General features: G+C 49.7%; 8 protein-coding genes and 1 non-coding gene across 9 annotated transcripts; 3 read left to right on the top strand and 6 right to left on the bottom strand.

The window, feature by feature from the left end:
• Positions 1–1,865: 1,865 nt before the first annotated feature.
• TrAFT101_000337 (uncharacterized protein) lies at positions 1,866–2,469 on the bottom strand (the record flags this gene model as incomplete). Its single annotated transcript, XM_066125985.1, has 4 exons — positions 1,866–1,921; positions 1,983–2,151; positions 2,314–2,337; positions 2,452–2,469. The coding sequence occupies 4 exons, from the start codon at positions 2,467–2,469 to the stop codon at positions 1,866–1,868; spliced, it is 267 nt and encodes an 88-aa protein (XP_065982082.1).
• A 1,365-nt stretch (positions 2,470–3,834) lies between these two features.
• Positions 3,835–3,916, bottom strand: TrAFT101_000336. The gene has a single exon. It is a non-coding gene; the product is annotated as a tRNA-Gly (tRNA).
• A 377-nt stretch (positions 3,917–4,293) lies between these two features.
• On the bottom strand, positions 4,294–5,151 carry TrAFT101_000335 (uncharacterized protein; the record flags this gene model as incomplete). The annotated part of the gene is made up of 1 exon (XM_066125984.1): positions 4,294–5,151. The coding sequence occupies one exon, from the start codon at positions 5,149–5,151 to the stop codon at positions 4,294–4,296; it is 858 nt and encodes a 285-aa protein (XP_065982081.1).
• A 65-nt stretch (positions 5,152–5,216) lies between these two features.
• On the bottom strand, positions 5,217–6,795 carry TrAFT101_000334 (uncharacterized protein; the record flags this gene model as incomplete). Its single annotated transcript, XM_024909345.2, has 3 exons — positions 5,217–6,264; positions 6,452–6,574; positions 6,725–6,795. 3 exons carry the CDS (start codon positions 6,793–6,795, stop codon positions 5,217–5,219), a joined length of 1,242 nt encoding a protein of 413 aa, XP_024764542.2.
• Positions 6,796–8,974: 2,179 nt separating this feature from the next.
• Positions 8,975–9,367, bottom strand: TrAFT101_000333 (uncharacterized protein; the record flags this gene model as incomplete). The annotated part of the gene is made up of 1 exon (XM_024909344.1): positions 8,975–9,367. The coding sequence occupies one exon, from the start codon at positions 9,365–9,367 to the stop codon at positions 8,975–8,977; it is 393 nt and encodes a 130-aa protein (XP_024764541.1).
• Positions 9,368–11,971: 2,604 nt separating this feature from the next.
• On the top strand, positions 11,972–12,404 carry TrAFT101_000332 (uncharacterized protein; the record flags this gene model as incomplete). Its single annotated transcript, XM_066125983.1, has 2 exons — positions 11,972–12,003; positions 12,254–12,404. The coding sequence occupies 2 exons, from the start codon at positions 11,972–11,974 to the stop codon at positions 12,402–12,404; spliced, it is 183 nt and encodes a 60-aa protein (XP_065982080.1).
• A 458-nt stretch (positions 12,405–12,862) lies between these two features.
• On the top strand, positions 12,863–15,172 carry TrAFT101_000331 (uncharacterized protein; the record flags this gene model as incomplete). Its single annotated transcript, XM_024905867.2, has 2 exons — positions 12,863–13,727; positions 13,923–15,172. The coding sequence occupies 2 exons, from the start codon at positions 12,863–12,865 to the stop codon at positions 15,170–15,172; spliced, it is 2,115 nt and encodes a 704-aa protein (XP_024764540.1).
• Positions 15,173–16,015: 843 nt separating this feature from the next.
• On the bottom strand, positions 16,016–17,559 carry TrAFT101_000330 (uncharacterized protein). The gene is made up of 3 exons (XM_024899129.2): positions 16,675–17,559; positions 16,361–16,601; positions 16,016–16,292 (listed from the first exon to the last, which is right to left on the bottom strand). Exons 1-3 carry the CDS (start codon positions 17,258–17,260, stop codon positions 16,157–16,159), a joined length of 963 nt encoding a protein of 320 aa, XP_024764539.2. The 5' UTR covers positions 17,261–17,559; the 3' UTR covers positions 16,016–16,156.
• Positions 17,560–19,212: 1,653 nt separating this feature from the next.
• Positions 19,213–22,225, top strand: TrAFT101_000329 (uncharacterized protein). Its single transcript, XM_024899259.2, has 3 exons — positions 19,213–19,262; positions 19,343–20,725; positions 20,833–22,225. Exons 2-3 carry the CDS (start codon positions 20,062–20,064, stop codon positions 22,074–22,076), a joined length of 1,908 nt encoding a protein of 635 aa, XP_024764538.2. The 5' UTR covers positions 19,213–19,262; positions 19,343–20,061; the 3' UTR covers positions 22,077–22,225.
• The last annotated feature ends 694 nt before the right edge of the window (positions 22,226–22,919 follow it).

Raw genomic sequence — 22,919 nt, 5'->3', positions numbered from 1 at the left:
TCTGTGAATGGCATCAAATTCGCCATCTGGCTCCTAGGCTGCTATCTATCACGTGGTGTCACTCAACCCACTAAAGGATATCTTCAGCACGCACCGCCATTTTCCTGGTTTTCCTCTGTTCATTGTCTCTTGAGCTAGAAAATATACAATTTTCTTTGTTCCTGCACGCAGAGTCCGAGCTCGGTGCCTTTGAAGAGTTCTCGATAATTTCTTCTTTGACCATCACCTTCTGTAATATGAGCCCAGTATCAGGCAACTTGGCCATTCTCATTCTCTTCCACTGAACATTCAGGTTCCTCGACATCTCGTCTACTTTTTCATACAAATTCTCCAGTTTCTTACCATGGCAAGGCTCGGTAATTTTTAATTATCCCTGTTACTCTTCACAATTGATGCGTTCAAAGCACCTCCAAAAGTCTGCTCGAGGAGGCTCCGATACAACACATCTCTCCTTCGTGAACGAATCGCCGGAAGCGAAGTAAGCATTAAATATGCCTGTCCATCTGCAGTAATTCGTAACAGGTTGCTGACAGCGCAGAATAGTGTAGGCCACATCGATAAAAGGGCCAAGAGAGACTCCAGTAAACTACACTCCGAACCTTGCTCGGCAGATACTGGAGCCAAATTCCAGACAATCCGCACCCAACCAAGATACTTCTGCCCAACAAGCACAACCAAACTTCGCCGACCATAGTTTTCTTGCTAACAGTGATCTTGCAGCATAGATTGTATGTACTCACATCCCGCAGATGAGCCTACCAGCGTTCAGCCATCGCACCAAAGGAGGCCCGCCTAGGAGAAGAGAGCATCAAGCGTCTCATGAAGATATTCTCTGGTATAAGGCCTACCAAGTCCGTTTGAATGTGCGAATCATGCGGTTAGGGGAAGCAGAAGGAACGAGAGTACACAAGTGCTGTAAAAGGGGAGATCAGTCCATTAAAAGTCAGTCTATTTGACAGCTCAATTATAGTTCTCGGAAAGGATGTCCCTCAGAGTTCTCTGGTGAATCATGATAACTAGTCGAATCGACAGGCCTCCTGCGATCTATCTCCAGCTTGTTGTGCCTCCTGGATACACGCATATGATATATCATGACCCTGAAAACTGCCTGAGAGTTTACTGAGATGTTCGATGGTCTCGTAACCAAGCTCACGACCCTCTCTTGCGCAGTAGTTTGCACAACCCGCACCGGGAGCGCGGCGCGTCCTCGTATGTAAAACATTTTCTGAAATGCTGACCTCGAATCAAACGCTGCTCCTTTTGATCTGGGCATCAACCTATTATACACCACCATAAACAAGGATGATACTCTCCATGACATGTTTGAGAACGAACATAGAGACGGCGACGTGTCAAGAACAGCCATTCCTCACACAACCACCTCAGCACTACAGCCCAGGCAACCGCGAGCAGCATGGGCACGACACCGCACCAACCGACTCCGAGGACGAGTCGTCATTGAACAGCGAGGATGGAGAAATTCCAAACGAACTCAAACCGTCGACTAATTCACGGCAGACTTGACTCCAACCGACGAAAGACCGCCAGCCCTTCACACGAAACAAAAGAGAAGACGTCCAAGACACAAAGCAAATCTTCACGGCTCCCCATCCGACAGCAGAGCCACATCAGCTGTCCACCGGCAACTGTTAAATAATACTTCCGCAAGAAAGACACTCGGAACTCCGTGACCCTGGAAGATTTCCACAACAGGATTTAGACATGAGCATATCAATAAGCGGAGGAAACGAAATCAACGTTCTTATCCTAGTCAATAAGATACTTTGAACATCGGATATCTCGTGAGAATATGGTTTTTAGCATTCTCGGGCATAGAACGAAAAACTTGTCGAGCTTTGTCTGTATCATTGTGATCCAGAGCACACGTGTTGAATTTCTTGTGCCGGCAATGGCTCATTCACTGTTTCGCCAGTTTGTGAGCGAGGAATCCAACGCAATATTAGACGAAGGCGATTACTTACTCTTGATGGGATACTCGGTCCTCGAGGCGACTAGTAAATTTCTCTTTGCAACAGAGCCCAAGCCCAGTGTTTTGGAAGCGCCGTTGTTTGTTTCTGCTGCGAGGACATGGCCAGGAATATCGCATGCTTCGATTTTTTCGTGATTCAAAGGTATATCGTTCGAGGCCACCTAGAAAATGTCAGAAGAAGAACTTGCCCAAATGTCATAGAATACGCGCCTAGTTCCGAGCCGTGGCCAAACAGCCCTGGAGCAAACGGCTACTCCGGCGTTTGAAGAGGCTCCCGCAGGGCGTGTACAAACACGATGGGCGAAAAATGAAACCACACACACAAATGGCGTAGACGTTGGCTCCAACTGTTGGAAGTTAGATACTTTTCCAGCAGCCAATATCAAGGGGATGGATTTCTGGAATATCGTTATTTTCTCGCTTGCGTTCACAATCTCGCTGGAACTGAAATTGGCCATTACCTCTCGGCTAGACCGCATCCTCCCTCCCCTCTCTCCCTTTCTTTGTTACGCGAGTCGAAGGGTTCTTTGTGCCCCCTTCGATCGCTCTACCTTTGGAGAGGCCCCCGCGAAAGGGCCATCCAAAGAAAATAGGGACCGCAAAATGAAAATACACACACAAGTGAGGAATAAGAATGAATTTGTAACGAGTTGAGTGGGAGATTTTGACACCGTTGCGGGGTAGCTTCATGATGCGTGCCTGCAAATTCCTGATATGCGCCTGCAGCGTCTGATATAGCCTTTGGCGATGCTACGCGTTCCAGGAAATTAAAAGGCTAATAAGTTGTCGAGAACAACGGAGCTATTTCCCGATTACTCTCCTCTTTCTAACTAATTACGCGAGCTACTGCTACTATGATGGCCCATAGCTATTGCGGAGATCCAGTTCTTCCAAGCTTTGGTCCCCCTTGCCTTGATTAAACGACTAATTGACCGACTTTCATGACGTCGCCTTGATCACCAAAGTAGAGCCAGCAGCGATGTGCTTCGTTGTGTACTTTGGCTCTTGGCCAGTTACGAGTGGCTCTAAAGTGAATCTTTGTTTATTTGTCCACCTTGGATTCATTATCCTAGCCATTGGCCTGCCCAGGTCTTGCATTCACCATACATGAAGTGCAGCAATTGTAGTATTTTCCTCCTTGTAATTTGCAAGGATTTCAAGCCACACGTAAATAGAGTATATTTTTGTAGGGTGGTGTAATTTGATAGTACTAGATCCATGGAATTGGAGTTTCTTTTGCAGGGTCGTAAGGTATTCCAAGGGCGTTGTGTCGTTGTATCGCTTTATTTCTTTTTATGGCTGTCCCCATTCATTTTCGGCAATCTCCAATAATCAATAAAAGGCAAACTCGTTCAGCTGAAAAGAGGTAAAAGAGCGGCTTAGCTGAATAAGAGTGACTCTTGAAATAAGTGCGAGGTACGGAGAGGGCGTGCGACGAGTTTGTATAGCTGTTGCAACGCTGCGCGTCTCTCGAAGATCCAACAATCTACTCATCTGCGGCTGACATGATTGTAACAGAAACAGAAAAAAGAAACAAGATGGAACAAAACTAATTCATAACAGCGGCCAAAATTACAATTAATTGTTTTAAGAAGATATAATAGCGTCGAGTATGTCGGGTTAATTGACCGGCGACGCATCTTGAATTACAGGTTAGGCATTCTCACGCAATCAGCCGTTGCAACAACCAGAGCGGCGCTCAACCACCTTCTGAACCTCTCCTTCTCTTGTAGCATCAAACAAAGAAAATTTACAACAAAGAACACCAAAATTTTTGCTTTGAACAGCAAAAAAGAAAGAATCGTTGTTGAAGAATTTCGAAAGTTAGCAAAAAATGAAACCGATGCGTAATCTGGGAATCGAACCCAGGGCTCCCCGACGTTGCTCGGATGGCAACGGAGAATTTTACCACTAAACCAATTACGCTTTAGATGTTAGAACGTCTAGATATTTTACACTATAAGCCTCTAGCCCAAATATTGCCAACTAATACATCGCAAATTGACCTGACAGCCACAACTACAGTTCATCATCATGCGATTATATATCGTGTCCCGATAGCAAAGACTTCTAGCCTTGTTTACAGTAAAACCAGTGCCTTTTATGCCTCTAATGATTGCTTCAACACCTCCAAATATCCCTCCGTCTCGTGCTCATGGGTGAATCTCAAGAAAAACAGCTCGCTAAGGGGGTTACACTACCTGGCAGCGCTTAGTAACGGCAACGTTTTATAAGACAAAAGTCTGGCGATTCAAAATTTTGAATATTGAAAAAATCGTGGTTTGTGAATGTGTGAAAAGTTATCAACATACGCCAGAGAGAATCGACTCTGTTTCGGAAATTGGCTGCCTCCGCCATGCCAGTCGACCATTGGATCCGACGCCATAGTCGGCCACTTCCTCCACCAGATCCCAATTCCCTGTGACGGGGTCCTTTTGCACGAACCGAAAGATGATGCTGGAGCCAAAGTCTTCAAAGATGAGCTCGCGGCGTCTGAGGCGCATCCACTGCTCATTCTCGTCGCCCTCAATCTCGTTGACGATTTCTGTTTCGTTGTTCTTGATGGCAATGGCTCTGAAGACTCGACTATCGCGAAGGGCGTTGCGGATGGGATATTGGCCCAGGATTCGGATTGCATCTTCTCTGACTTGCCGGTTTCGGCAGCCAAAGGAGACGACAAACAAAGGCCAGGTGTATCCGGCATCCATGGCAAAGCCACAGTTGGGTCGGGACTGCAGCAGCTCTTCGGCGAGAGCATTGATCTCGCGATATTGGGGAGTGAGGCCTCTGACAGTAATGAGGCTCGAGTAGCGCGGCACAGCCGTGTAGATGTAGAGGATCAGATACTCGATACGAATACTCAGGGCTTGTAGATAGAGAGAACGGTTGGTTTTGGCGTTTTGCATGATGGCTTGGTGCATGGGCTCGTATGTTTCGGTCCAGCGCTGCAGCCAGTACCGAGTCTCTGCGATGAACTTGACCAGCGTCGGGTTTGATCTGAGGCTCCCAAACTTCCTCTCTATTTCGGCCACGTCGACTGTTCTGTGGAGAGCAAGCTCAGAAGTTAGCTTGTTCAGCATTGGCACATGGCGCACCATCTGGCGCTGGACCAGACCCCAGTAGTCACGCATTTCATCCCACGACTTGAACGCACGCGGCATGTCGTCTATGGAGACAATGTTGGTTAGCTTGGGTCGAAAGTACGGAGAATTTTTGGTAAATGGAATTATTCCAGGCGGTCGTCTAAAGGGGGAGCTTGAGGAGAGGATGGATTGCCCTGGCTCTGCGGACTTGGAAGACCCGTTGGCTGAGGGCTTTGATGAGAGGATCCAAGAGGCGTCTCAGGCTGGCTTGAGGAGCTCCGAGCTGTTGGTTGAAGGGAAGAGTCTCTGCTGCTTGTTTGTTGCTGTGGCAGGTTTTGTGACGACAGCAGCAGTGGTGAAGGAGAAGCATGTGCCGAAGAGGATGATGATGGTGAAGGTGATGAAGGCTGCTGGCCAGTTTGCCCAGAAGGAGGTTGTGGCAAGACAAAGTATTTTCTATACGACCCCATAAAGGACCTTGACTGCAGCTCTAGGGGTTTATAGCAGTCCAAGATGTCTTGTACAAGGGCCGGCGGCGCGGGAGCAATGCTAACAAGATCGGGTGCTCTATCAGTGCAGTTGGCGAGCTCGTTGAGCATGGTAAAGCCGTGAGTTACATGCTTGAGAGCGGCAGGTACATTGCCTCGCTGAGACTCAAAGCACACAAATAACAGGGAAGAAAGCAATGCTGTCCTCAGACCCTCTCTCGTGGGCTTCATTTCAGACTGCATGCGGAGGGCCTCGCAATAATAGACAATGGCATTCATATAGTGCCGATTGTTAAGCTCAAGCCCCATCTCTGAGCCTTGGACCTGATATGCCTTTCGGAGCGCCCCCACAGCCATGGCGCCGTATCGTAGAGTGTTGTCTTCCAGTGTGACCTGAGGCATTGTGGCCGTCCAGAGGCGAGTCTGGTCCAAAAAGCCGCCGAGGTAGGTGACGGAGAGATTAGACCACTCGGCAAAGTAGTCTCGCTGGTCATTGTTGGCGAAGCGGATGCTGTTGACGGATGGCTCAATGATGAGCAAAGGAGCCTTTTTAGTGTGGATGAGCTTTGTATTGGACGATGAAGCGCGGGCCTGGAGTTGTGAAGAAGAGTCGGAAGCATCCGAGTAGGAATCGCAGTAGCCGCGCCATTTCATGCAGTTGAGGCAGGCTGGCCGGGTCTCGTCGCATTTGACATGGCGTTTCCTAGGAGAAAAAGACAAGGGGTGCTGTTAGTGCCCGCAACCGTTGTAACGTGTGAAAGGCTAGCGAAGATCGAGATGCATGGATGCAACTACCAACCACCCAGGGAGGTAGTCTCAAGGCAACTAACTTACTTGCCTGATGTTCTCGTCAGCGACGCAGTATCAAAGAAACGCCAGACAAGAGGCACTTACAAGTGTTGCAGCCTGTGCGTGCGCGGGTGGAGCTGCGTCGAGTGTGCCTCGTTCTCGTGTCTAGAGCAAAGCGATGGACACCGCCTCGACCTCTTGATGAGGATGCTGGAGTTGAGAGGCTATATTTGCAAGAGAGAGGTTCTCATTGTCAGTTACCAGCGGCTTGGAGATAGTAGTGTGCATGGGATCGATTCCACACAAGGCCGAATTGACCGCTTCGATAATGCAGGCCATAAAAGCTAAAGAGGTCATGGCATGACTCAACTCACCCTGTAAATGTGCTTGTAGTGCCGCCCTCGCCCTTGGCGGTGTTTATCGGCAGCGTAAACTGAATCTCCATGGCTTGTCGCGGTGACGATGCATCGGCGGGGCCTCGACTGCTCTGGTGTTGTTGGTTGGCGTTATGGAGATGCGCTCCAGAAAAATGGAGTTGGCGCTTCTGTCGTTTTTGACAGCTCGTGTAGACTTATATCTTACAGACGGTACTGACAGATGCCGCGGCAAATATTGAATCCTTGTTTCTTCGACGGTGCTCTTTTCTTCTCTCGCTCTATTTATTTTAGCTCATCTCCTTTTCCTCTTTTTTTAATCGTCCTCTTCTCTTCTATTAGTCAAGATGAAACCGCGGAGATTTTCAGTGGAGCGAAAACGGGAAAGAAAAGAAAGAGAGAGAAAGGTGAAACCAAGTCGTTGCAGGACTGCTAGCTCATGATCTGCGCTCTAGCCTTATGTAAAGGATTCATGGAGGAGACAAAGACAAAGGCCCTTGCTTTGGAGGAAATGCAGATCGAGAAGAGCGGGCGTCAAGTTGGGAGCATGAAGAATAAGATTATATGGCGCAAGTCAGCAGCCAAATATGAAACCTAAAAAATCTCTGGTCTTCAGAATAGGGAAGCTCGCAGCGAAAATGACAGACGATAGGATCTGGATAGATGTAACGTTTGTATCCGCCTTGGCGATAGCAGTAACGAGTGGGACAAGGGGCAGGTTAAGAGGGAAAAAGAAGAGCGACAGGATTATCAAAGACAAAAGACAACGCAGGACCCCCCCTAGTTTTTGGTTGGCAAGCTTGGAAAAAAGGCTACCTTGGCAGGTAGGAGTGGGGAGTTTAAAACAAGATGGCATGCCGCTATCCTCACGCTTCAGACAAGGGTGCTGAGTCGGAAGCAGAAACCGGCGCCTGACAGGGGGATGGCTCTTTTTAGCTGGCGCTGGCGCGCTGTTGAAGCACGATTTAATATGGGGCTGGCGTGGAGATGGGTTTGATTTGATTAGGTTGATTTGATCGGTGGAGGAGAAACGGCACTTGCTCTCACTCTTGTATCATCTGGTTGTTGATCATATTCTAGAATACATACTAGGGACGATGAATGCTGCTGCTGCTCTCCATTAATACTATCTGGAGTTGTTTTCCCGAGTAAATGCCCGTCTGTCTGCGCCTGTGCGTACAGCCGAGACAGCAGTCGATTACCTAGGTATGTCTCGGTAATACGAAGTACTGCCTGTCATGTCCAGCAACATATCTTTAGCGTATCTTTCGCTTAAAAGGTGGCTTGAAGTCTGTCCCAGCAAGCCGAGGCTCGCACCACGCAAGGCATCAGTAATAGCAACAGGCAGCAGTACAGTAATATGTTCGTGGTCGAATATGAGGATGTGGGGATGGATTATACTCTATCAAAGCAAAAATTACAAACTAGGGGGGGGAATGGTGGCAAAAAGCTGCTCTTTGTTCTTGTTCTCTCTGCCCCTGTGCCGGGTAAAGCCCCAATCTGATAACCACCACTCCACACAATAACGTCACACGTGGATTGTAATCAAGAGGTGACGACAATTTAGTACCTATATTATAAGCTTAGCCGAGCTCCAAGTCAGTCACAGCAACTTTCTGGCCGCCATGTTTTTAGTTGGCCGTTGCCACTGCCCTGGCCAAGTCCCCAGCACTGCTGATAAGTGGCGCTCCCCTCAAGACCTAAAACGGTGTCGCCGAGCAGAACTGCTGTGGATGCTATAAAAGGCGCCTAAATAATATGCGTCTTTTCCTCGTTCAATAGATTTTCCAAAATGGTAAGAATCCAGTTTTTGTACTACTGTGGTCTCCCTTTATGGATAGGAATAATACAAAGACCCAGAATTTGATTTTTTTTTTAGGGAAATACGTGGCATGTAGCTGTCAGGGGCTGCTAAGTGTCGAGCTCAAAATTCTACACATGGCGTGGATGGATTGTCTTCCTCCTTGTTTTTACAATATTACGAGCTTTTCAAATGGCACGGTGATGGTTTACTATTAGGAATGCCTCATGCCTGTGGCAGATGGCTTTCCTCTATCCCAGCCGGAACAGTCTTGTTTAGTTGACTCTTTCTAGAAAATTCTCCAAGAGCGCTTCCACCTATGATTACAAGGTACAAACTGACATCAAAGCTTAGGAATATGTGAGAGCAAACAATGTTTCATTCTTATCCGATATCAATGCGGCTAGGCATTTCGTCGATACAGAGGTGGCTATGAAGAATCAGCTATATCAATTTCCTTGAGACACAAAGCCAATTTCAGGGGACGAGCGACCGAATCTGAATTGTAACGCGACAAAGGAGAAGACAAAGTACTGGAAGACGATGGCGAAGAATAGACCCATGCATCTACCGCGACTACGCTTGTTTGAGAGCTTTACGCTTCGTCCTTGTTCTCCTTCTTCCCCGGCTGCCAACCTCGAGAGATCCATCGACAAGGCCTTGAACGAAGAAATGTCCACGATTCGATGCCATAATACGTGTGTTCCTATGTGATAGACTAGAGGAGCAGCATGCATCTCACTAGGGCGCCATTGATCTTTATTTTCGGCCCTGACCAGCGTGGAGGAGAAGGTGGGATATTGCGACCTCCGTGGGGATATGATGCAGGCAAGATCCTTCATTACCTAAATAATGTATCACGTTCAGTTCTCCAAACGGAATCTTGATTAGGCTTAAGTGCTTATGCGATAGTTGTAAGCATGCTGCCAAAGACGGGATCGAAAGTCACTAGGAAGAGAAACCGACTGGCCTAAGAAAGACGCTTGTCTATAGAAAACAAGACTATGGGAATCAGCCCACAAAACCCCACCATCCACAAGTCTTTTCTTTTCCTTGGAGCAAGGCAACATGATCAACTAGAGGTCCCGGCACTCATTGGCGCTCAACGGCCAACAACGCGTCATCCGGTAGACTACAGTATGCTGCCTGTTGTTCGGCGTTTCATCTCTTGTATCTAATTTATAGAACTGGCGCTCATCAGTCTTTTTTTGGCTGAGCAATAAGGCCCCGAAGAGGCAGGCTATCTAACCACTACCCGTGCATACGTCGTTTGTCCAAGTGCCCCACGTACCAAGTGCCGAACGACAAGCATGGAATTGGGACATGAAGACATTAAGCAAGGCGACAAATCGTACTATACACGCATGATGACAAACTCCTTGTTATTTGTGTCTGTGCTTTGCTAAAGAAGCCGGCTCATCGGAGGGGCGATTGACGAATCTGCCTTGTAATCTCTCCACATTGTCTTCTATTTTTGTTTTTGGGGCTGAGCTTCGTCTCCTCTTGCATCCTGACGGGCCGATGAATATTGATGGCTAGCCGCCTTGTAGCTGCTGCTAAGGAAGCACCGGAAGTTGCATAAGAGCGCACTCTTTCTTATACTCTGCCGTGCAAATCTGGAGATTATGACGGGTAGAGCGGCTCAAGACGCAGGACAGGAGATTTTGACTTTTATACTCGTACGTTTCAGAAGCGACAGAAGCGCCAAGGCTCAGAAAAAACGACAGTTGGACAGGGCTTGAGCAACGGTGGAGGTTGGCGGCGGCGCTAATCGTTTTTGGTGGATAAAATCTCGCGCATTGGCGAGATTTTCTTTCCCGCAGGGAGATAGGGTTGCCGTTCAGGGCAATTTTCAACTGCTGTCGATCTGTGGTTTGAGCTTAGCTAAAGCTGCTGTATCTTGGCTTTGATCTCCTACAAGTACAAAAAACAAAGAGGAGACAAGCAGTTACTAAGCTGCAATCTCTAATAGTCTGCAGTAGTATGTATGTGCTGATGTACCATACTTGTACAATCTAGTAGCTACCTGACATGGCTGTTTTAATTAAAGCGAGAAACCCCGAAGCTGCCCCTGCTCGCTCAGTATTCGTAAGCAGATAAATCGGCAAATGTTCAGATGTCTTCATTTTTCGTATTAAACGGAGTTGTGCTGCATGTTTGAAAGCATCAACGTGCCCCAACATGCACACAAAGCCGATCTACAGACGGCCTGCATGCACGGCAAAGGCTAAAATGAATTCTACAGGCAAAAGGAGGGTTTACGAGGGGCGGCCAGCCACATCTCCACGGCTAAGAATGCCGGGGCGCCTGCAAAGAGTGGCCACGCGAATTTGACAGGCGCCTCGTTCATGTATGCAGGCAGACGTTTTGTTTTTGATGGACCATTTTCTGGCTGATTGAAATCGCGGGTCGGCCTCATTTGCGGCTTGTATCGATGGCGAGTCTTTTCATCGACTGGAATTGAAACGACACCATTGAAACGTGCGCAAAGGGTCAGACAATAGGCGCAGCGGCGTTGTGGGCAGCGAGAGACACTTTTGACTCAGAACAAGAATTATATTTAGCACGCCGCCGTTCCTGTTGGGCCGAGGGGAACAAAGTGCTGACGCGGTTCTGCTCATACGAAGAAAGGATCTGTTATGCTTTTTGCGCTGCGGGCATCGCTGAAAAGCTTCATTGTCGCCGCCCTCATCCAGCCCGATATTCCCGCATTCAAACTTTGTTATCCTCTCATCCTATCTCTACGGTATTCAACATTTCCAGAGCAGTTCAATCTGCCGCCCGTTTAGACGGCTTGGAAAAAAAATACGAAAAAACAATCAATGCTTAGATGAGACATACGAGGGGAAAATCTGGGGGAGCGAGCAAGATGTCGCCTGTGCCCCACACGCTGGGCCCAGACAGTACTAATAACAGCGCAAGGGGGACAACGGCTTTGATTCTTGCGCCTGAACGGCCAGCTCGGAGGTCGTCAAAGCGCGATTATGGAGGACTCATGGGCCCGGAAATCCGCGCTGCCCAGCAATTATCCAACAAAGAAACTCATGTGCTCAAATACCAACCGTAGCATCTCCTCCCCTCCAGGACGAGCCTGGGTCGTATTGCTTGTAAAGACGAGAAGGAAAATCTCGCCATCAGCCTCGCCTCATTAAAATTCCACCCCCTGGCCGCCACAACAATCTCCATGCCTCGTCTAGACCTGACGCTATAGCCGCTCTCAGTTAGCAGCCCAGGCGGTTGACCTGCGCCATTGGGAATTAGCGGCAGCCCAGAAGGGCCTCAGCCGCCGCCATAGTGCCTCGAGTGCATGATTTCTGGTTATTCTTAGGCAGCGGCTTAAGCAGCTGAGCTGCCGGCCACAAGCCACCACGCGCCTTTATTAGCCGTTACGAGCTCTGGCTGCTAGCAACGGGCTAATGTAGCATTGGACTTGGTCCCTTGCCGTGATGCCGATTTGCAAAACTCTGGCGCATCGATCGTGAGCTGACGAAACCTCTCCCTTTTCTCATTTCTTTTATCTCTTCTCTTCTTTGTCATCGTCTCTCGCCAGACCGGTTGAATAAAGAGGAAGAGGAAGAGGAAGAAGAAGAAGCCATCCAGATAGAGCGTTGCGTTCGGGCAGCTGCTCCGAACCTTCTTTTCCCTTTCTTCCCAACTCTTCTGTTTGTCTCCATCTCCACGCTCTTTTCATCACACTTTACGCCGCTAACGTTGCGAGGCCATTAAAGCAGACAGCAGTGTCACGAGACGACAAACCCCAAAAGTCATTCGCTTCGCAACTTGCCACGATCGCTCGACCAGCTTCCCCAGGCTGCTTACTTACCAAGGAACAAGAGACATCCATCGTCATCGTCATCGTCTCGACACATCCATCTTTGATTCTCCCCTTTCCCCAGGCCCTCTTTTTTTTTTCCCTCTGTTGTCTCATCTTGCAGTTCGCGCGGCCTGTGCTCACCCGCATCTTCGGCGCCTTTTCTTCTCTAGCCCCCAATCCCTGTCGGTCAGCTGTTGGAGAAGCAGCAGCTCCTCACCAGATCCTCTTTTTTTCCCGTCTATAATAATCAAATCCATTGATCGGCGTTGGCCCGCCACTGGGCTGGCTTTTCCAGATAGCTAAACAAAAAAACAAAAAAAGAAACCAGACACACAGACAAAAAAAAGGCGCGCATCAGATCGGCTTGATTTCAACCCACCTCGTTGGGTCAATTGAAACGCTGGAACTGCCCTGCGACGATTTCGAACCCGCAATTGCAGTTGATCGTCTCCACGGCCAAGTCACAAACCATCTCGCCCATCTCGCCGAAATCCAATAGACTCCCTGAATCCCCGAGCTCGCCATGCAGCGCTACGGTTCGCATGGCAACTCTCCCGAGAGAGAGCCTCTCGACGCCTACCATGGCCCCCCAAGCCCTGCCTACCCCCACGAGACTCCCTATCACGACAGTGTCTCGCCTCAGCCTCAGCACTACCGCCAGCCTCCGCCTCCTCCAGTGCCCTCGCACCAGGACCACGGCTACGAATACGACGACGACGGCCATGCGCCTCCACCGCCTCAGCACCACCAGGGCAACGCCGGCTACTTTGCCAGAGGCGATGATGGCCACTATGACGGGTATGCGCAACAGACCAGACCAAACCCCAACTCCCGTGGATACTCCCAAAACAATGTGACGCCCGGCTCTGACAACTTCAGCGACATGGCCGCGGGAGGAATGGCCGGCATTGCCTACGGCGTAGCAGAGCGAAACGCGCGAGAGAGCGGCATGCAGGCCATGCACGGCGGCCTGCCTCCTCCGCCATCCCACGCGCGATATCCCGACGGCGGCAACGGCTACGGCTTTGGCGGCTACCACCAGGACTCCGAGCAGGGCTCGCGCACCAGCTTCAACCCGCTGGGCATGCCGGGAGCCAACAGCTCGCGCTCGCCTTCTCGCAGCGCACGGGATTCGCGCAGCGCACGAGACCCCTATGCCGACGACCACTACCCTCAGATGTATGCCGCGGGCTCTCGAAATAGCAATCCGATGCTCGGCATAGTCAATCCTAATGAGATTGTGGACGACGGCGACGACGGACTGGACTATTCCCGGCGTAGTCAGCGGAATTCCACCCTCGGCGCGTCTGATGCGGCAAAGGGAGCTGCGGCGGTGACGACGGCGGCTGTTGGAGCTGGAGCGATTCGAAGTGCGTTGGGACGCAGTGGTGAGTACAAGATTTCTCTCCCTTTCTCTTTACAATGGGTTTCATACTTTAATCTGGTCTACTACTTTGCCTCGCCTCTCCCCTTTTTATATTCTTGTTTTATATGCTTGTTTCTTTCTTCCTTCCTTCCTTCCTTTCCTCCTCTCTCTCTTTCTCTTTGAAATCCTTAATAATTAATACGTGTTTGATATATAGCAAAAGCAGCCGATGGCAGTGGCAATCGCGCAGGAGGCGAAGGCGGCGGCATCTTCGACAATGGTAGCCCCGAAGAAAAGTCGGCCTGGATGGCGCAGCACACCTCCCAAAGCAAGAAATGGCGCTGGGCCATCTCCATCATCGTCATCCTGTTGATTATCGGCGGTGTCGTTGGCGGCGTCGTCGGAAGCCGCGTTGCCAACAAAAGCGGCAGCAAGTCTGGCAACGGCAGCGGCAGTTCTAAAGGCGGAAGTGGAAGTGGAAGTGGCAGTGGCGGCGATGACGGCGGTGATCTCAACATCAACAGCCAGGAGATCAAAGACCTGCTCAACAACCCCAACCTGCACAAGGTCTTCCCTGGAATCGACTACACGCCTCTCAACACCCAGTATCCCGCCTGCTTGACTGATCCTCCTTCGCAGAACAACATCACTCGAGATGTGGCTGTTCTCAGCCAGCTGACCAACAAGATCCGTCTCTACGGCACTGACTGCAACCAGACGCAGATGGTCCTCCACTCCATCTCTGCTCTCGAGATGACTAGCGACATCAAGGTCTGGATGGGCGTCTGGCAGGACAACAACGCCACTACCAATGCTCGCCAACTTGCGCAGATGTGGGACATTCTGGACAAGTACGGCGACGATCCCTTTGAAGGCATTATCGTTGCCAACGAAGTGCTCTTCCGCCAGCAGTTCACCGTTGCCAGCCTAGGCGAACTGCTCGACGACGTGCGAACAAACCTCACCAAGAAGAAGTTCGATCTCCCAGTCGCTACCTCCGATCTGGGCGACGACTGGACTCAAGCTCTCGCCGACGACAGTGACTACATCATGGCCAACGTCCACCCGTTCTTTAGTGGAACAACGGCAACCGAGGCTGCTGACTGGACCTACAGCTTCTGGAAAGATCACGACGGCCAGTTCTGGAAGTCCGACAAGTCCAAGAACATCATCTCCGAGACCGGTTGGCCCACTGGAGGCGGCCAAGACTGCGGCGGCCCCAGCACTTGCGACCACCCAGCCGTGGCTGGCATCGACGAGCTCAACACGTTTATGAGCGACTGGGTGTGTCAGGCCCTCGAGAACGGCACAAACTACTTCTGGTTCGAAGCCTTTGACGAGCCGTGGAAGGTCATCTACAACACTGCCACCGAGGCATGGGAGGATAAATGGGGCCTCATGGATGCCAACCGCAAGCTCAAGGACGGTGTGAAGATTCCTGACTGCGGCGGCAAGACAGTTTCGTGAAAGAAAACAAAGAACAACCAAAGAAAGAAAGAAAAAAAAATATTGTGGATGATGTAGGAGAAAGTACAAAAAGGGAACCTGAATTATTCGAGGAGGCCTTTTTGGAAACAGAAAAGAAAAAAATATCCGAAACAAAAAAACTGTTCTTCTTCACGGCTGATTGATGACGAGGCATGACGGAAAGGGAAAAGGAGTTTTACGATTCTATCTGTTGTTTTTAATCACATCCGACCTTTTCTCTTTCTTTTCTTTTCCTTTCTTTTTCTTCACGCTATAGACCTTGAGAGTCTTTTGTGCGTGTATTTTTTTGTACTGTTCTTCTCGTTCTTCTCTTTCGCCTTGCCCATATTGCTTCTTCTTCCCAATACATGCTGGATTAATTGTTTACAGCTGGGAACATTACATATGGATGGTATCATGTCATTTATCTTCTTTTTCTTCTGCCTGTTTGCTGCGAATCATGGCATACGCGCATGTATCGTATCACTTTACAGAGAAACTGGGCGTTTTAGGGCAGCATGCGAGGATCACTTGTGTTTGTTTGTTTGTTGGTTTCTTTCTTACACCCCAAGGCGGGCATCCATCATTTTTCAACTATGCGAAGCAGGCAGGCAAACTTCTGTTTACTGTAAAATCTGGCATTGTACCATTTTCCATTTCTCTAAACTATGCTCCAAACTCCCTTGAAATGTGTATCTAGACACATGCGACCGATATGGGTATAACTAATTACAGGGAGAGGGCAAAGATGGGCATCTAGCTGTCATGTAGATAACATAGCTAGCATGCAGAGAAAGAATGCAAATAAAACCTGTCCCTTGCGGACTGAAAACCATTGTCAGAACCATTCTTAGAACCATTCTTAGAACCTTGTGAGAACCCTTGTGAAATAAACCGTAACAAGCAAATAGACTGCTGCATTCATTCATGAGCGTCGTTAGTGCTGCCAGGCGCTTGCTGCACCGGCACATTGCTGAACTGGACTTAGTCCCAGTAGATGGAGGTGCCATAGAAGATGTTCTTGCCCTTGGCCTCGGGGAAGGCAAACTTCTTGTGGGTCTTCTCCATGATCTCGATGGCGTCGAGAGTGCACTCCTCGGGCTCCCAGCGGTAGTTGACACTAGAAGCTGTCAGCATCTGAAGCTAGAGAAACGATGCAGTGATGGAGCAGAAGGGGGGGAAACTTACTCGGACCAGACATCCCAGCCGGTGCCGATGAACAGGGCAGGGAAGTCGCCGTTCTTGAAGGCATGGGCGTAGACATCGCGGTAGAGGTGGACGCCAAAGAGGAAGGTGTGAGAATCAACAGCGTCAAAGGCGACGGGAGACTCAACAACCTCGTGACCCAAGGAGGTGATGAAGGCAATGTCGGAGACCTCAAAAGCCGGCTCCTGGAAGATGCACTTGATGGGCTTCTTGCAGAACTTCTCTAAGCGTTGCATTTTGCGTCAGTGAAATGGTCGCTGAAAGAGAATCAAGGACACAGAGACGGAGATACTCACCAATCTCCTCGACAATGAGAAGGAACGCGGCAAGCTGCACATGAGCCTTCTCCTTGACGGACCAGCTGCCGTTCTCAGGATCGAAAGATCCAATGCCAAGGCAAACGGCCTTGCGGACGGGGTCTTCGCCAGAGGCCGAGTCCTTGAAGGTGTCCCTGACGAACTCCTTGATGATGGCCTTCAGAACGCGGTACTCACGACTCTGCTTGTACTCTCTGTACGTATAGAAATGTTGACCAGCAATGGCCTCCTTGCTGAGAAGAGGGAGGGGGTCCATGGCCTTGATGGTCGGCTCAAACTTGATGGTCTTAACATCCGCAGGCTTAGGAACAGGCTTGGGACGACCGCCCTTACGCGATTTGACCAAAACCCAGGGCTCCTCGCGCTTGGGAGGCTCCTGATGGAAGCTCTCAGCCAAGAGACCGTCAACCAAGGTGCCCTCTCCAGTGTTGGTGCCCTCGGTGGCGAGAGCTTCAACGGGGGTAAGAGCTTCCACGGTGGAATCCTCAAGGGTGGATTCCTCGAGGGTGGATTCCTCGAGGGTGGACTCCTTGAGAGCCGCCTCCAACATAGCAATCTCCGTCATGGTGAGCGGGGATGGAGGGTTGGTTGAGGGAGAAGCTGAGAAAATGAAGGAATGAAAATCAAAACGTGCTGTGCGAGGATGGAGGCTGACGATGCTTTGGTGAGGATGCTCGATGCTCGATGCTCGAGAGAAGAGGTTGAAGAAGAGAAAATCGAGAGAGGGAGAGGCTCTGGCTTCCACCACTACAACACCTGAGCAGCACCTAAGGCTTTAAGGCATCCACCTGATGGTGGCAGGTGCGAGCAGATGCGGTGAGTGGTGATTGAGTGGTGATTGAATGGTGTATGAGTGATGAGTGAGTGCTGGCAGGTGAGAAGGCACCTTGAAGTGAGTGACAGGTGAAAAGTTTTAAGTATCTCTATAGTGGGGGTTGGGTGGGCAGGTACCTGTGGGTGGGAGAGTGTCAAGTAGCTTATAGGTGGCTAGCGGGTGCTGAGGTACCTATAAGGCGGTGGTTGAGCAGTGAAGCAGCAGGTATCTGTTGGTGGGATGCAGGTGACAGGGTACCTGCATGCACTTAAAGTTCTCCCACTGCACGCCTTCCTCGAAAGATTTCCATTTTTTACATTTTGTTTCTTCAGCGCTGCTGTTGCTCGAGTGTTTTCTAAAGGCTACAAAATCAAAATCAAGGCCAATTTCCGTCGTAGCCTTTTTTCATTAATTATTACCTTTTGGATATTTTTCTTGTCAATCCTACATCTTGGAACACCTTTGCTTTTCCGGGTTACTATCGCGATTCACCTCTGATAATCAATCAAGTGCAAATCTAGTTCATTTCAGCATGCCCCCTGCTGCGAAATAGTGCAGATGCGCGGTGATGCGGCGAAGCCCAGAGAGGACTAGCGCTGAAACCTTCTTGAGCGCACGGGCCATTCTGCCGAGCGAACAGCAACTTGCTCAGGCAGGAGCTGGAGATGGGCACGAGGGAAGGGAAAGAGTGACGCAGTTGGAAGGAAAAGGAACTGGAAAGAAGGTGCTTTGTCGGTTGAGATTCTGGCCGCATTTTGATTTTGCTGGGGGCGATGACGCGGCAATGGCCATGATGGTGAGAATTTCGGATGCCGGGCGTGGAGCATCACTGCTATGAGGGCCAGCGATATACACGATCGAGGCAGAGGTCAGTTTAAGCTCTTTTTGACAGATTGCCAGCTCAGCACTAATTGGCCAAGCATCACCTAGCGTGATGCATGTAACACTGCCGCTACTCTCCTGTGCGCCCTGTCTATGTTTGAATGCCTTGTAATATCCCTGCTGGATGCTTCTGTAGCTGCGGAAGCTCTCTGTAGTTGTGGTGAATAGCCTGGAAATCATAGCTTTAAAATGGCAATTGTAGCACAGCAAGAGGAAAAATCAAGAACAATTACAGAGATATTACATTAAAGAGATTCTTCTTTTTGATTTTTTGCTGTTAACTGCTGCGCTTTATTTGCAGCGTTGCGAGACACCGTCGAATAGGGCTGCGGCGGCAGCTTTTGCAAGTCGCGATATGTGCTGACCAATCATGTCCGTTGGTTCGTGAACCTCGAAAAATCAAAACGGTCTTCAGCCGCCCTCGCAATGGATTACTAAGACTAACTCCGAAAAAAAGAATCCAAGAGGCTGTCTTGTAGAGTCGGAGATAAAAGAAAAGGACTTTTTTTTTTCTTTTACAATGCCGAAATAATGCAAAGTATAATTGATTTTTTGTGCCGTGTATAGAGCCGAGTCAATTACATGCAAATGTAGAAAGCCTCTTTCTGTCAGCTCGGCTTAGTCATCCGGTTTTTTTAACCCAAAACACCACGGAATTATACCAAGAAGCCGAAGTGTGGCCCGGCAACTTCCACCAGGGTCCCGGGATTCTGGGTTACACCGACCTAGGAGTCTTGTCCAGCGAATTTCTCTCGCTCTGTTATTATTGCTGTGATATTTTCCCTTGGCTTACCGGCTTGCTAAGTCCCCATTAGTCGATCTATTTCGCGGCTTCCATTACCCCGTGCGTTCTCCTCACTCGGCTCATCCCGTAAGCTGTTTCTCTACGCTCCACGCTCCAGGCCTCTCTAGTCTTAATCCCTTGTTGGCTAATGCATGTCTGAATCTCAGGGTCCTACCCCAGACGAAGCCGGTGTACCATGCTAGCCGTTCGAGCGCTAAAGATTTCCTATCGGACGCTATATGCTACTAGTCGCAGTGGTAGCTCGCCATGGCCAATTCTGCCTGGATAGCAGCTCGAGACACATCGAGTCCATTTGCCTCATTGAGTATTTTTTACTCCAGAAAACTCTATCATGCTAGGTTCAGTTCCCTATTGGCTCCAACAACCCTGGACAAGCGGATCTCTTCTAGGCGATTTGTCGCTAAGCTCGCTCGTCCACCCGAGACAAAAATCGGACCTCCGCCCACTTATTGTCAAATGATATCACACAAAAGATATCGCCGAAAGCCCCAACATTGCGAATGCTGTACCCAGGTAACACCATGCGATGGCAGTCTATTGCGAGATTGCCAAAGACGGCCTATGAAGACGGCCTATGACCAATCATCCTTTGATATTGTTTTGTCAGACCCGCCCCGGCTTCAAAGCCGATCCAACTCCGTCGTGTGATGTTTGCTGGATCCGTCATCATAGCGTTGCACCAGGCTGAGAGGATGGCGGGTTTACCAAACCAACAGCTAAACTACAAATAACGTCTTGCCTGCCCAACTTTTCAGATCCGAGATATCCACTAGACTTCAACTTGTCCTTGAGCTCTTTTCAAGTCGGAAGATTACCGGATTGAAGTCTTGCAACGTAGCTTAATCGGCCTACTCCAACTTTCGCCATGGCGGCTCAACTCCACGCGCAAATCCCCACCGATAACCGCACAGCTTTTGGGTCGGTTAACATTCCTCCCGTTGTGTTCCCCAAAAATGTGTCTGCCCCATCTCCAGACCTGGACGTGAGCGGCGCCGCTGCCACTGCAGTCAATGCGCTAAACGAAGCGCTCAAGAAGGGCGACTATGAAGCTGCCGCCAAGCTCTTTGTCGACCAAGGCTATTGGAGAGACCACTTGGCTCTAACTTGGGAATTCCGCACAGCGCAAGGGACCCAGGGTATTACCAGCCTCTTACAAGATAGCTCCAAGTCCAAGGATGGATTTCGATTGAAAGAAATTACAATAGATTCGAGCTCAGCACTACGAGCGCCCAAAGTGGCTTCACTGGATGGCGAAGGCGAGGTTCCGGGAATACAGTTTTTCATTAATTTTGGAACTGTGATTGGATCTGGAAAGGGTGTCGCTAGGCTCGTAGATGACAGTGGCACCTGGAAACTCTTCTCAATATACACAGCCCTTGACGAAATTGACGGCCACCAAGAACAGCTCGGCGAGAGACGGCCCAAGGGAGTCAAGCATGGACAGAAGCGAGGCCCTCAGAACTGGGCCGAAAAGAGACAACGAGAGACTTCGTATCAGAATGGGACTCAACCGGCGGTTTTGATTATCGGTAGGGATTCTTCTTTCTACAATTGTCCTTTCAAGCCATGACGATTCTCGATTGTGCTGCTATTATATAGACCAAGATTTTTGCTGATATTCACAAACGATTACTAGGAGCCGGACAAGCTGGATTGACGGCAGCAGCAAGACTGAAGATGATTGGCGTCGATGCCTTGATCATTGAGCAAAATAATCGTGTGGGAGATAACTGGCGAAAGCGATACCACAACCTCGTGCTCCACGACACTGTTTGGTACCAGCACCTGCCATACATTCCTTTTCCACCGCAGTGGCCCATCTTTACTCCCAAGGACAAGCTAGCTACGTTCTTCGAGGCCTACGCGACACTACTCGAGTTGAACGTCTGGACAAAGACGGAGCTTGGAGATGTCAAGTGGGATGATGCTACAGGCAGCTGGTCTGTCACGGTGCAACGGCAGAAGGAAGATGGCACGACAGAGACACGAACTCTCCATCCGCATCATATTATCCAAGCGACAGGCCTCTCGGGATTCAAATTTGTGCCGAAGCTGAAAGGCATGGAAAACTTCAAGGGCGACCGCATTTGCCACTCTTCAGACTTTCCTGGATCAACGCCGAATAGCACGGGAAAGAAGGCCGTAATCGTGGGTTGCTGTACTTCGGCTCACGACATTGCCCAAGACTTTGTGGAAAATGGCTACGACGTGACCTTGGTCCAAAGATCGAGCACCTTTGTCGCCTCGTCCAAATCCGTCAGCGACATCCTCCTTCGCGACTTTTCAGAAGGCGGTCCCCCAGTAGAGGATCTAGACTTGTTGTTCCACAGCCAGCCCACCGCGGTGCTCAAGGCTCTTCATACATCCTCTGCCAAGAAACAGACCGAGCATGACCGCGAAACACTCGAGGGCCTGCGAAAAGTTGGGTTCAACGTGGACAGCGGCCCGGATGGCGCAGGCCTCCTCTTCAAGTACTTCCAGCTGGGAGGACGCTACTACATCGATGTTGGCGCTTCCAAGCTGATTGTTGATGGTAAAATCAAGGTCAAGCAGGGCCAGGAGATTGCCGAGGTGCTGCCCCACGGTCTACGTTTCGAAGATGGCAGCGAACTCGAGGCAGATGAGATCGTCCTGGCCACGGGCTACGGAAACATGCGAGACAAGACGCGCCACATGCTTGGAGATGCTGTTGCGGACAAGATTGGCGACGTTTGGGGCTTTGGCGAGGGAGGGGAGTTGCGGAATATTTTCCAGCAGACTGGCCATCCGGGTTTCTGGATTCACGGAAGCAGCCTGGCGCTGTGTCGGTACTACTCGAAGGCGTTATCGCTGCAGATTAAGGGCATCGAAGAGGGCTTGTATAAGTACGGCGAGAAATAGAGTCGGGCTTGCTGAGGCAACTGTTTTGTTTTGTTTCTGTGTATTAGTCTTGGTCTATTTCTTTGATATGATTGCTGGTACTGAATTCAAAGTTTGTTGTACTCGTAACTTTACACGGAACGAAGAACAATCCACTTTTTTTACTGGAGCTTTGCCGAGGTGGCGCTATTGAATCTGAAATAGCGCTGATCTTTGCGCCTCAGCGCCACAACAGATTGAACACTGCGTACTGGTTTGTCTATAGATTGATGTACTTGGGAATAACATTGCGGCGCTGAAGCCATCGCGGCAGTATCAAAGGCACTACAGCATTAAAGGGATCGTGATATCACGATTCTTGGACAATTTTGGAAGCCGCTTCTCCTATCTTTTCCTGTCCTTTTTGCCAAAGCATTCTTTCGATTACTCGTCGTAAGCTTCCAACCAAAAATGACGTGTAGTGTGTGACATGTATTATGACCCAAGCTGCCGCCACTCCAACACCGTTACAGTGTTTGGCAGTCCAACGTATCAGGACGTTGGTCTGCCAATAAGCTTATGGCGGGTAGCATTCCGATCTTCCCAATCTCATATTAGGGTTTGCAGATTAACATGAGCCGATTTGCTACTTCTTGTGCGATAGGATACAGAGCATGACTCGGTTGACGTCAACGACCGCTGTGGCGGAGTATGTGCTCCGGAACACAGAGCGAGACGAGTCGCACGATGGAAGCGTGTAACAACATCTTGAGATCATAATTGTATTTCTGGAAGACTTTTTACCGTTTTTTTGCCCCAGAGTTCTCCTCTCTATTTCCACAATAGAAGATGCGAGTACCTTAACGACGTGGCCCCCTTTTAGAG

This window comes from Trichoderma asperellum, chromosome 1 (assembly GCF_020647865.1).
Source record: "Trichoderma asperellum chromosome 1, complete sequence".
Classification (NCBI taxonomy): Eukaryota; Fungi; Ascomycota; class Sordariomycetes; order Hypocreales; family Hypocreaceae; genus Trichoderma; species Trichoderma asperellum.
This window is presented reverse-complemented; position numbering and strand designations above follow the sequence as displayed.